Here is a 13,322-nt window from a genome sequence, read left to right on the forward strand (position 1 = left end):
TATTTTTATTTTCTTTACCCTATTAGAATATTATACAGGGCGTGCAAAGTCATCAAACATCAGAAGTTATGGGGTAAGGTAAACTGCGGCTAAAAATTATTTATCACCTATCATTGTTTAAATTTTTAACGAATTTTGTTGGTTGCTTAATTTTTTGGGGCGTTATAACTTATTTTTTATATTCAGAAACTCTATTAAGGAACATTTAAATTAGGCATAAGTAAGAAATTCCGTTGAAACCAAACCCGCCGAGGCATTTAATAATAGTTTTTTTCTAAGAAAGTAGTACAAGAAAGAAGTTGCAACTTCTAAGTTTGTTTTGAATATATACGCCTTATTGAGCGAGCTATTTCCGATTCCATTATGGGAAATATGTAAGACAAAACAACCATTCTGTTTTGGTTTGTGTTTAATTTATTTAAAATACTTGTACTTTACAATTTTCTTTACACATTCCACTTGAGATTAGTTACTTGTTTTCCAGCGGAACTGTAAAGTATAAAAAGAGAGAAATTGGCTCTGCCCCCTAGCATTTTTTCAATGTGCTTTTAAAATGCAAGCTGGTAAGTAATGCAGAAACTATTTAATGAAACGGATATTTAATCACTTAATTTTTTTCAGCTAAAGTCCTATGGGCTTTTCTTTGGATTCTTCCGCAGGTCCTTGCAAAGGATTCCTGCGCAGGACTATCGTTTGGATCTAGAGCAGTCGATCCTGAAGATCCCAGTTCGTATTTTCTCTGCCTGGGTTTTCTTGGTCAGATAAAACACAGTTGCGAGAATGGATATCGCTTTGATGGTCAAACGCAAGTGTGTTTGGTTGCAAACAATACAAACCTTTCCGGACTTAGAAACGAAAAGGAAGCTAAAACGGAAATCAGCATCAAGCAAAATGTGAAAGTGGACAGACCAGTTATATTCAACATCTTTGGAAACTTTAATTTCTTTGCAAGTCTCTGGGGCAGTTCCCACGATTCGACTCCTCCACCACCAAAGCCCAGCCCAATAGCTCACCTGCAATTCTTAAATGGTGCTGGAGATATTCAAGACAGCCCCAGCTCCTCAGACGATTCTCTGGCCACTTCTACTGAGAGTAGCATATCTAGCTCAGAAGATCCTAATTCGTCTTCTGGAGTACCTGAGGAACCGTCGGAGGCCCCATCCTCTACTGAATCGTCAGATGATAGTTCTACAGAACCAAATATTTCTAGTTCAGAGAGTCTATCCTCAACTGAATCATCTCCAGAAACTACAACTGAAGCGAATGAAAGTTCAACCAAGGAAAGTGCCTCGAGCACTGAAAGTCCCTCGTCCACAGAATCTCCAACAAGCGCGTCAGAAGAAAGTACCACTGAAGGTGCCCAAGAAAAGATCGAATCAAGCTCGGAAAGTCCGTTGTCTACAGATTCATCCAATGAGATTAATTCGAGTTCGGAAAGTTCCTCAACTGAGGGAGATTCTTCTTCCACAACTGAATCTTTACCAGAAAGTTCTATACAGGAATCATCCACAGAATCAACAACAAGCGAGTCAGAAGATTCAACTTCTGCTCCAGAAAGTTCAACGCAAGAAAGCAGTTCTAGTTCTGAAGCACCCTCAACAGTACCTGAACCCGAAAGTTCAACGCAAGAAAGTAGTTCAAGCTCAGAAAATTTAGAATCTTCAACTGAATCAAATCCAGAAAGTTCCACGCAAGAAAATAGATCGAGCTCGGAAAATCCCTTGTCCACAGATATAATCTTAAGCTCGGAAAGTCCTTTGTCAACAGAATCATCAACAGATATCGGTTCGAGTTCGGAAAGTCCCTCAACAAAATCTGAGCCAGAAAGTTCCACCCAAGAAAGTAGTTCAAGCCCTGAAAGCCCTTTGAACACAGAATCATCATCAGATGCGACGGAGGATTTATCCTCAACAGATCCCACATCAGAAAGCACCACACAGGAAAGTAGCTCAAGCACTGAATCTTTTTTACCCTCAGAGGAGTCATCCTCAACAGAATCCTCAACACCAGAAAGTTCCACCCAAGAAAGTAGCTTAAGTTCTGAAAAACCTTTGTCCACAGAATCATCAATAAACTGGACGGAGGATGCATCCCCAACAGAACCGGCATCAGAAAGTTCCCCTCAGGAAAGTAGTTCAACCACTGAAAGCGTTTCGTCCACAGAATCATCAATAGGATCCTCAGAGGTGTCATCTTCAACAGAATCTGAATCAGAAAGTTCCACCCAAGAAAGTAGTTTAAGCTCTGAAATCCCGTCGTCCACAGAACCATCAGTGGAAAGCACAAGCTCTGAAAATTTATCGACCCTAGAACCTTCAATAGGTACCACTGACAATGACGCCAACAAAAGCGACAGCTCCGAAAGCTCACATTTGACACCTTCACCTCCACCGTCCTCTAATTCTTCACCTAAAACCTCAACTGAGACAAATATTTCAAGCTCTGAAAACCCGACAGCCACAGATCCAACGCCAGGCACCAATGAGAAAGATGATGACTTCGTAGACATTACAAAGTCTTCGACCGAAATACCATCCACAAGTACGACTCCATGCACCACGATTTTATCTACACAAAGCTCTACAAAAATTCCAGACTCTTCATCAACCTCAGAGCCCTTACCAGGTACCACAGAGAAAGATGATGATTCCGGAAATAGTGGATCGGAAAGCGGTATTTCTACAGAGCCATCTCCACAAAGCTCGACAACAGAAAATATTTCCAGCTCCGAGAATCCCTTGACCACAGAACCGACATCAGAAAATACCACCGAAGAGAATATCACAAATTCCGAAAAGCCATCCACAAGTACGACTCCATGCACAACGGTTCCATCTACACAAAGTTCCACCAATATACAACAGACTTCTTCAACCTCAGAGTCCACACCTACTACTACCGAGAAAGATGATAATTCCGGAAACAATGGGTCCGAGAGCGGTAGTTCTACGGAGCCATCTCCACAGAGCTCAACAGATTCCAGTTCCGAGAACCCGTTGACCACAGAAGAGAATATCACAACTCCAACTCCAGGAGGCTCCACAGAGATTCCAGAAAATTCTTCAACACTAGAACCTTCACCAGGAACCACAGATAAAGACGATGATTCCGGAAACAGTGGGTCAGAAACCGGCATCTCCACAGAGCCATCTCCACAAAGCTCGACAGAGGAGAACATTCGCAGTTCTGAGAACCCCTTAAGTACAGAGTCTACATCAGAAACTACAACTAATGCGGATGTCGCCAGCTCTACAAAACCAATTACAAGTACAACTCCATGTACCACAGTTTTATCTACACAAAGCTCCACAAGAATACCAGAAAATTCAACAACCACAGAATCTTCACCAAGTACTACAGACGGAACAACAGAATCATCTCCACAAAGCTCAACTGAGGAGAATATATCTAGTTCTGAGAATCCATTAACTACAGAAAGTACATCGGAAAGTACAACTGAAGGGAATATATCTAGTTCCGAAAAGCCCTCGACTGCTTCAACTCCGGGGACCACAGGCATTCCAGAAAATTCTTCAACTACAGAACCTTCACCACGTACCACCGAGAAAGATGATGATTCTGGAAACAATGGGTCAGCAACCGGTATCTCCACAGAGCCATCTCCACAAAGCTCGACAGAGGAGAATATTTCCAGCTCAGAAAATCCCTTAAGCACAGTGTCTACATCAGAAACTACAACTGAACAGAATGTCGTCAGTTCTTCAAAGCCCGATACAAGTACGACTACATGTACCACGATTTCATCTACAGAAAGCTCCACAAAGATTCCGGAAAATTCATCAACCACCGAATCTTCTAAAAGTACTACAGAGAAAGACGATAATTCCGGAAACAATGGGTCCGAAAGCACACAGAGCTCAACAGAACCATCTCCACAAAGCTCAACAGAGGAAAATAGTTCCAGTTCTGAGAATCCATTAGTCACAAATACATCAGAAAGCACAACTGAAGAGAACATCTCTAGTTCCGAAAAGCCATCGACTGCTTCAACTCCGGGGACCACAGATCCGACTCCGGGAGGGTCCACCGGGATTCCTGAAATTTCTTCAACCACAGAATCTTCGCCAGGTACCACCGAGAAAGACGATAATTCTGGAAACAATGGCAGTATTTCTACGGAGACTCCATCTCCATCTCCTCAAACTTCGACAGAGGGAAATATTTCCAGTTCTGAGAATCCCTTAACCACAGATACCACATCGGAAACTACCACCAACGGTAATATCGTAAGTTCCGAAAAGCCATCCACAAGTACGACTCCATGTACCACTGTTTTATCTACACACAGTTCTACAAAGATTCCAGACATTTCGTCAACCACTGTGACTTTACCAGGTTCAACAGAGACAGACGGAACCAGTGGTTCTGAAAGCAGCACCACAACACCATCTTCACAAAGCTCAACAGAGGAAAATATATCAAGTTCTGAAAATCCATTGACCACGTCAGAAACTACTACTAAAAAAAATAATATTACTTCCGAAACTCCAACTGCTATTACAACTCCATGTAACACGGAACCTCCATCGAAAAGTACAAATTCTGGAAACAGTGCCAGTTCCGAAGATCCATCCGCAGATTCAACAACTCCAGATAGTTCCACCCAGGGCAATATAGATAGCTCATCAACTCAAGAGCCCTCAACTGAAACAACTACTAAATATCAAGAAGAAAAAACTGATTGCAGTAATTTGCCAAATGGAGTATTTATTAGAAACCGTCTATCATGCAACAAATATTATGTATGTCTGAATGGTAAGCCGATTCCTGGAAATTGTCCTAGAGATTTGAATTTTGACATTAAAAGGAAGGTCTGCAATTTCCCCAGTTTAGTGGATTGTTCTTCTGAAGAAGTCCTAGAATCTGTCACAAAGAAACCACCGATTACTGAGTTTACTCCTGACTGCAAATCTGAGCCAAACGGTGCTTATATTAGAGATCCATCGTCATGCAGTGGGTTCTTTGTTTGTGCTAACGGTCGTCCAATATCTCGACAGTGCCCCAGAGGTCTACACTTCGACATCAAATCCAATTTCTGTAATTACCCCAGTCTGGTTCAATGCTCTGTTGAAGAGTCCCAGTTGAGTATTCATAAAGCATTAGTAGCCGAAGAAATACCAGATTGTAGCAAAGTGAAAGAGGATACAAGATTCGGTGACGTCAAGCAACATAATAAATATTACGTCTGCCTTAAGGGAAACGCAACTTTGCATTACTGCAGTCCAGGAAATTGGTTCGACATTCGAAGTCAGAGTTGTGTCGATCAGCGATTGGCAAACGTTAAGACAACCGTTCCAAATCCAGAGGTTTCCACAAGGATTCCAGAAAATACCACAGAGAAAAACGGTGACTCCGGAAACAGTGGGTTGGAAAACGATATTTCCACAGAGCAATATCTACAAAGCACAACAGAGAAGAGTATATCCAGTTCTCAGAATCCTTTGACCACAGAACCTACATCAGAAAGTACAACTCCTCGCACCACGATTTCATCCACACAAAGTTTCACAAAAAATCCAGAGACATCAACAACTTTAAAAGACTCAGAACTTACTACAGAGAAAGACGATGAACCTGGAAGCAATGGGTCCGAAAGTGGTATCTCCACGAAACCATCTCCACAGAGTTCAACAGAAGGAGATATCTCCAGCTCTGAAAATCCTTTAACCACAGAACCCACATCTCTACCACACTCGTCGACGGAAAATACTTTCAGCTCCAAAAATCCCTTGACAACGGAACCCCCATCGAGAAGTACAAATTCTGAAGGCAGTGCCAGTTCCGAAAACCCGTTCACAGATTCAACAACGAGCGCCAGCGTCCCAACTCCAGATGGTTCCACCCAGGGCAATGTAGACAGCTCGTCAACTTTAGAGCCTTCAACTGAAACGACCACAAACTTAGACCAAGAAGAATTACCTGATTGCAGCAATTTGCCAAATGGAGTATATATTAGGAACCGCCTATCATGCAACAAATATTATGTATGTCTGAATGGTAAGCCGATTCCCGGAAACTGTCCTAGAAATTTGAACTTCGACATTAAGAGGAAGGTATGCAATTTCCCCAGCTTAGTGGATTGTTCATTTGAAGAAGTCCTAGATTCTGTTACAAAGAAACCGCCGAATACTGAGTTTACTCCTGACTGCAAATCGGTGCCAAACGGTGGTTATATTAGAGATCCAACGTCATGCAGTGGGTTCTTTGTTTGTGCTAACGGTCGTCCAATATCTCGACAGTGCCCAAGAGGCCTGCACTTCGACAACAAATCAAACTCATGTAATTACCCCAGTCTGGCTCAATGCTCGGTTGAAGAGGCCAAGTCGAGTATTCATGTAGCATTATTGGCCGAAGGAGTCCCGGATTGCAGCAAGGTGAAAGAGGATACAAGATTCGGTGATGTCAAACAACACAATAAATATTACGTGTGCCTTAAGGGAAAGGCAATTTTGCATTACTGCAGTCCAGGAAATTGGTTCGACATTCGAAGTCAGAGTTGTGTTGATCAGCGACTGGTTAAGGTGAAGTAAACTAAATGAGCTTTTGAACTTTTTAAACATAGGGATATGACACGATCTTTAATCTAGTTATAGAAATATGGTGAATGGGTTAATACATATAAATATATATTGGGTAATAGTAAACATAATCATTATATTTTAGAGTGGTTACTGACACATAAGTTACAAGCAGACTCTAATACGACCTAGCCACTTTTAGAGTACAATTACTCGATTTGACTAGGATTTATATAGCAAATAAAGTACTTACAAATCAAATATAAACTACATTCAGTCTCCATTAATATTAGCACCAAACGGGATCTTAAAATAAGTTATAGTGAAATAAAACCGGCTCAGTTAATTCGCGAATAAAGCGAACGAATTTTAAGAGAATAATTGCTTAAATATACAATTCACTTCGAAATTATTTTCATTAAAAGAAAACGAGTATCTTCTTTACATCGCGTAAAAATAACTGAGCTGTCACAACTGGGAGTCGGACCAAAATTTCAGAAAAAGTCAGATAAGCGATTAAAAGTCAAGCCGCCTGTCCATTATAATTCAAGCCAGCTTTCGTGGTGTTTTTTCGCGTGGCAAAGACCAGACGGACGCTAATTTCTTTGTGCCGCGGAAGTGAGGCCCGACCACAAAGTTATCCCATTTAAATTTAATTACGAGATAAACGCATGTTCCTTGTGTTTCTGACGTAGGCGCTTAGGCTCGACTGCGTCGGAAAGTAGGGAGCGTTCTAGCTCCGGTTACATTAAAGCCGACTCCGTCTACGCTCCGTCTCCGGGTATAATTAAATTGTCCAGGAATCAGGGGGAGGGACCTTTTGTGGGTGGCCGTGGCAGACTGACAGGCACTTTGCGTCACTGTCGTGCGGCGACAAATTACAGGACACGGCTCCTTTTGCGCGCCAACTCATCGATAGCAGACTTTGGGGGTGGTGCTACCTCGAAATCGATTTGATTCCAAGGCAAGTCCAGACATCAGACGCACAAGTCTCATGTTACACTTGCCATCTGATAAGAGCTCACGACACCACCCACCCATTTTTCAGCGGCTCTTAAGCAAGCGTTTGAAAAGTAGGACTGCACATCCAATAAAGTAAATCTGAGCAGGCCCATGCAATATGTATGTATGTATATAGTGTGGTGTTTTGTGCTAACTAAGATGTCCCTACCAGGGCGCCAAATACAAATGGTTCAGCTTCAAAAAGTTTTACGGAGTAGATCTCTCTAACTGTCTTACTTTTCTTAGATATTTATAGGATTTTTTTTAGATTAAAATTTAATTCAATGATTAAGTAAGAATTGTCCTTCAATTTGATGGATTTTATCAAGTCCCACATTACGCAAAAAATTTCGTGTAATAAAGGTCCTCTCAAATTTTATTTAGCAGTTAAAACGGGAACTTGTTTTGCAGATAATAATTATTTCGTAAAAGAAACATATTATATTTAAGCACATTTAGAATGTTGTCCTTATAGGGCGCCAAATTTAAGTACAGAGAACTCTGCCTAAGATCGAATAACTAAGCAGAGGGAAGCAGTCAAGTGGAGTGAGAGAGAGAAAAATAGGGGGAGTTTCGCAGTGTGTGCTGAGAGAGCGAAAGAGTGTGCCGCAGGGGTGGTTGATTATTGGTGGCAGGTTTTTTTCTACCACCAAAGGCGCCGGCTTCAGTTTGCCTTCAACACCGCTCCGCTCCGGTTGCCACAATGATTCGTTTGAAATAGATGTGCATCGTGCGCTTTTAAAATATAAACAAATAAAACGGAAAGTTTGAACTTTGTGTTAAACGGTGAATTGGTAGTGATAATTAAACTTACAAACAACTTTTTCCTTTGCTAAGTCAAAGAGCAAGCTGTCCACCCTTTTTTTGGAGTCTCAGTGGAGCTGTCTAGCCATCTCGCTCGCACACGGCTTGGCAATCGATAAGCTTAACAGCGGGGCTGTCCACCCGCTTACTGCTGTTACTGTTAACTTTCAACAGCGAGTGTTTTGAGGTAAAAGCTTAGGGCGAGACGCCAAAGCAATCACCATTTAAAGCGGACGAGTAACAGTCGCAGTTGAAACGTTGAGTGAGAAGCTTTTCGTCGCGCTGTGCCAACCCGCAACTGTGTAAAATATACTATCGAAACTAAAACTTAATATTCAATATACAATACAACAATGTATAAAGCTTGTTGTTAAAAATAGCCGCTGAAACTTTTGCAAAACAACAAGTGCATTCGTGCAAACTTGAGTGATCGAAATTGATTGTGTGAGTAGTTTTATGTAGTATGGTATACAAAAACATACGACTAATCAAGAAAGGGCGGCAGCCTGGAATTTGATGGAATTATCAATAAACAACAAGAGCCAAGTGCATAATAAATTCAGTTACAGTGTCGTAAAAAAGCCAAAAATGAACGAGTACTGCTGAAAGGCACCGCTTTTAAAGGGCCAGAAAAGCGGGAACGGTAACTGTAACGGTAACGGGAATAGGAACAGGATCGGGGGTTGCTGCTCCAGTATTCCCTGCGTTGAGGTCATTTGCACTCATTTGTCGCGAGGTCCCGAAAAGGGGGTGGATTTTGGCTCGCCGGTTAATCTCATTCATCAGAGAGCCGCAAAACGGAGACGTCAAGTTGAGTTTTACACATTTTACGCCCCCGACTACGAGTACTACGAACGAGTAGTATTCTCTCCTTTCGGGAGAGCATTCCTTCTCTCCTGCGAGTGCACAAGGACTTCTGTTAAGGCTGTTGTCTCGCTCGCACGCACGGGCGCGGAGTGGTGTGGTCGATGGCGAAGGTCCTTCACGCATATCCCTGGCATATATATGTGTGCGTGTACAAGAGTACATACTATAACAGCAGGCGAATGTGTGAAAGTAGTGCCAAGCATCGCGCACACACACACACTCGCACATGCCAGGGTCAGGTCAGGAAGTGTGGTAATGGAGGATTATTCTGTTGCTTTCCCCACTTTCCCCCCTCTCTCTCTCTCTGCCCGCCGTTTTGGATTTTCTAATTTATATTTTTTGTTCGACCAGGTCTTAGCTGGGGCTCCCCGGCAGGTGATTTATTTGTGTCCGCACTCCATAAAGCCCAGTAGTTCTCACCGCAAAGCGTAATCCCTGCCACCACTCGAGGGACCCATATAAAAGCAGTCGAGCTTCCATAACTTGTACCACAAACATAATAAATCTGATTTGGAGGATAGCTACCTTTAAAGATTTCTAATTCCCCATACAAAAATTTAATACAAATATAAACTTTGTAAAATTATAGCTCTAAGTTGTATCTGATTAAATACCAACCCTTGAAATTGGTATTCTGACAAAAAAATCCAAACATTCATCAATAAAATTATAGACATTCTTTGATAAAATCAATATTTTTCAGTTTAAACTGGTTATTCATATTTTTTGCGAGTAAATAAGAATTCCCAGATAACTAAGTTGAAACGCAAAGTGAGATAACAATCGGAGTGGCTGGACCAGCCAGTCGTATTAATCATTAGCCTGACCTCGACCCTTTCGAACCAACCCCTGGAAGCCGCCGTTCCCGAGCGATAAGGAAAACAAGTTGATGGGGCTGTCAGCTTATGTGCTGCGCTGGGCACAAACGGGAAAACTGCCAACGGCTAAACATAAAAATAAATAAATAAATTTGATTGCGATTGCGGTTTCTTGTCTGGACTTGGATGTGGTCTTGGTTTTCGCCCCGGGCTCGCCCTCGCCATTAATCTGTCGGTGGGATTTGGCCAAAAGGCAAATCGAGGACTTTGATTTTTTCGTAGTTCGGCTCTTCCGATTGCTAGTCTCATCATTGTGGCTGCTTTTTGCGTCTTGGGATTGTCTCAGCTGTCACTCGTTAGGGTTTCTTGTCAACACCCGTCCAACTAAGCCACGTCTTCAGCCCCATCTTCCATCTCCATAGTCCGCCACTTTCACGGTTTGTCATCGCAATCGCCATGGCAGCACAATCTCATGATTTGGCACTTTTGCAGCTTAAGGAAATGGCTATCATGAGTGGCAAGGCGAAGGGTTTTGTTAACACTCCATGAATGCGGGTGGTTATTTATAAAGTTCCTCTGAAAACCGCCGAAGCAACTTTCTGCTGCAAAAAATAAATAAAGTAAATTTTAAGTGCAAGAGACTATTATAAATCGATATTATCATCATGGTAAAACCTTAAAAGTACCAATAGCAGCCATAAATAATTAAATAAATTTTAGTTTACGTACTTAAATAATCCTACAACTTATTGATTATACCATCTTGTAGATGGGTAACCCTTAAAAGAGCTTTATACAGCAGAACATTACTTGAAAAATACTTTCAAATATTTATGTTTGCAAAGTTAAATACGCTGATTGAGCAAAGAGACCCTATAGACTCTCTTTTTTTTACAAAGTTGAATTTAAATGCAGAAACTATTGCAAAAAGATCGTGTAGACACATCATGGAAACCCATAAAAGGACTAAATGCTGCAGAAAATGACTTCAAAAATACACGCAAACGTGTTCCGCACAAAAGAGCTAAGCGAAAGCGATGGCCAAAACAATGCGGCCTTCTCCTTGGCCCTCCCAAAAACCCACTCCCGCTTCTTGCCACTGAAATTACTCATTCGCCGTGGAGCACGACTGCACTTTCATATAGTGACGTGTTTCTGTTGCTGTTGCTGTTGTTGCAGTCGCTGTTGGCAGCTCGGTTCCGTTTTCAGCAGACAAATAGACATGCCCCGTGCAGACGTGAGTCAGACATGGACGGAGACTGGCGGACACAAATACGGACGCGGAGGCGGACGCGGATGTGGACGGACACTGGCGGACAGGGACGGACGGAAGGGCAAAAGCGGTTGGCAAACATGCGTGCACTAAGAAAAATGAAAGCCCTATCAGTTTGATAAACATTTTGTATCAGGGTTACAAAGTTACAATTTTTGTACGATATTCGGCGTAACAACATACAAGTTTTAATGTTTGTAATCAAAATTTATCTTTTCCCAATATAATATTCGTGTAACTACAATTTTCGGTTAAAATAACTTTATTTAAAACTAAAAATAAAATAATTATTTTTTAAAAATCCGGAAATTAATAGTTCAAATTAAAAATATAATTTATTTTTACTTTCAAAAACTATTTGAATGAATAAAATGGTTGCTCTTAATGTAATTATTGTTTATTTATAAAGAAATATTATTATTGTAACAGTACAATTTTTTTAGTGTAGGCGAGCAAAGAAAAAAATGCGAAATCCGTTCGCATTTGTGGGCGAAGTGTTGCCAACATAAAACACTCTGCCGCCATAACGTAATTTCTTTTGTTTATAACGTCCTGCAGTTAATACATTTGCATTGTGTATGTTGCCGAGGTGTCGGTGACTGTTCCCCCACACGATTTCAACCCGAGGACAACAAAGGGCATCCCTTCGAAACTCCCCCTTTTGGCCATTGTTTCCATTGCTTTTACCGCCCTTACTGCCAATGTTTTCCTTGCCTTATTTACTGAAAGCCAAAGTGAGCCTTTTTTGTTTGCTTTCAACGCGCTGTTCCAAATAGTTCAGGTGCGAAGCGAAAAGGATTTTATGTCGCTCATTCTATATAAATATTTATAATGTACTGTATGCAAAAGTCTGATCGGTTTTATTCAAAAATCACTAAAAGAAGCTGTGTACAGCAGCATTAATAATGGTATTACCCTTTTAGGAACTGCTTTATAAGAAAATAATATAAGTAGGATTTCAATTACAATCAAAAATCATTTCGGGAGATATGTACAAAACGGTATTGGATAAAAGTGGAGCTGAAAGCTTTACCACCCTTATGTAAGAAATATGTTTTCTTTTAATTGCATGCCAAATGTTTTAATAAAGTATTAAAGCTCATGGTAAATCGCATTTAACAAATTTGCATTAAGATCCAGCACCATGCCTGACTGACTGTCTTACTAATGGACCTGACAGCAAATTCCAACTTCGGTGTTTTTTCTCATTATCACTTAATTCAAAGCCTTTTGTTTTCTCCATCCTAGTGAAACTCCATAGAATATAGTAAATGTTAGGGCGCACTGGGGCATTAAAATCAAACAAAAGAAAATATAGAAAAAACAAAAAAATATTCTTCACGAATGTGAGTTCCAAAGCGATTTCACGATGAAACCCCACAGGGCCATTAATTGTATGTCGCCTAATTTTTCTTCACAGTTACGTTGTGTTGGCCATTTTGGCCATAGTTTCAGTGGCTGTTGTTCCTGTGACTGCTGGCCATGTTTCCAGGGAGCTACTAAAGCCGCTTTTGTTGCGTTACAGCCAAGCCTTCTTTGTGTGGAAAACGGTAGTGCTGGCAATTTATGCGGCTTCCCAGTTCCGCCACTTCCATTTTCCCTCAAATTTTCAACACATTTTCACTATGGCACGTAGAGCGATAGCCAACTTCCATTCAGCCAAGTCAAAATTATTCGCTTTGATTTGTATTTTCCGAATTTCTAAATTAGAGGGCAATCAAAGCGTAAACTTTTATTTCTCTTCGCTGGAAAAAGCACACGAAATTGGTCGTCGCTAACAGCCAAAATGTATCCTCCAATGTCCTTTCAAAAGCGATTTTCTCAACTGCCCAGAAAATTGGTTGCCATGGTGGCCATGAACAATAACAAAAAAATAGCAGCCATGGAAATACATGTTCGCCAGGCACATCCAATGCTCCCTGTGTTGTATACACCTCCTTTTAATTGCGGACTTGTGTGCAAGTGTGAATATTAGGTCACAGACGTGTGTGTGTTTATCCTGAAAAACGAATAGCTGTA

The 13,322-nt window shown here is 41.2% G+C and overlaps 2 protein-coding genes across 4 annotated transcripts in view; both read left to right on the plus strand.

Annotated features, from left to right (window-relative positions):
• Window positions 1-504: 504 nt before the first annotated feature.
• On the plus strand, window positions 505-6,809 carry LOC108044092 (flocculation protein FLO11). 2 transcript variants are annotated; one of them, XM_017122966.2, is made up of 3 exons: window positions 505-563; window positions 622-4,247; window positions 4,310-4,497. In XM_017122966.2, exons 1-3 carry the CDS (start codon window positions 554-556, stop codon window positions 4,388-4,390), a joined length of 3,717 nt encoding a protein of 1,238 aa, XP_016978455.2. In that variant the 5' UTR covers window positions 505-553; the 3' UTR covers window positions 4,391-4,497. The 2 variants fall into 2 exon arrangements, with proteins under 2 accessions (XP_016978455.2, XP_044313855.1); XM_044457920.1 differs by having other exon boundaries at window positions 622-6,809.
• Window positions 6,810-8,204: 1,395 nt separating this feature from the next.
• The window catches only part of LOC108053862, a 37,248-nt gene continuing 32,130 nt past the window's right edge, over window positions 8,205-13,322 (plus strand). Inside the window, exon 1 of one of the 2 annotated variants that reach the window (XM_044457673.1) lies at window positions 8,205-8,532. The gene's annotated coding sequence lies outside the window, so the exon portion shown is untranslated. The other variant, XM_044457672.1, reaches the window with a different exon arrangement.

The sequence above is a fragment of the Drosophila rhopaloa genome, unplaced genomic scaffold (assembly GCF_018152115.1).
Source record: "Drosophila rhopaloa isolate 14029-0021.01 unplaced genomic scaffold, ASM1815211v1 contig_163, whole genome shotgun sequence".
Lineage (NCBI taxonomy): Eukaryota > Metazoa > Arthropoda > Insecta > Diptera > Drosophilidae > Drosophila > Drosophila rhopaloa.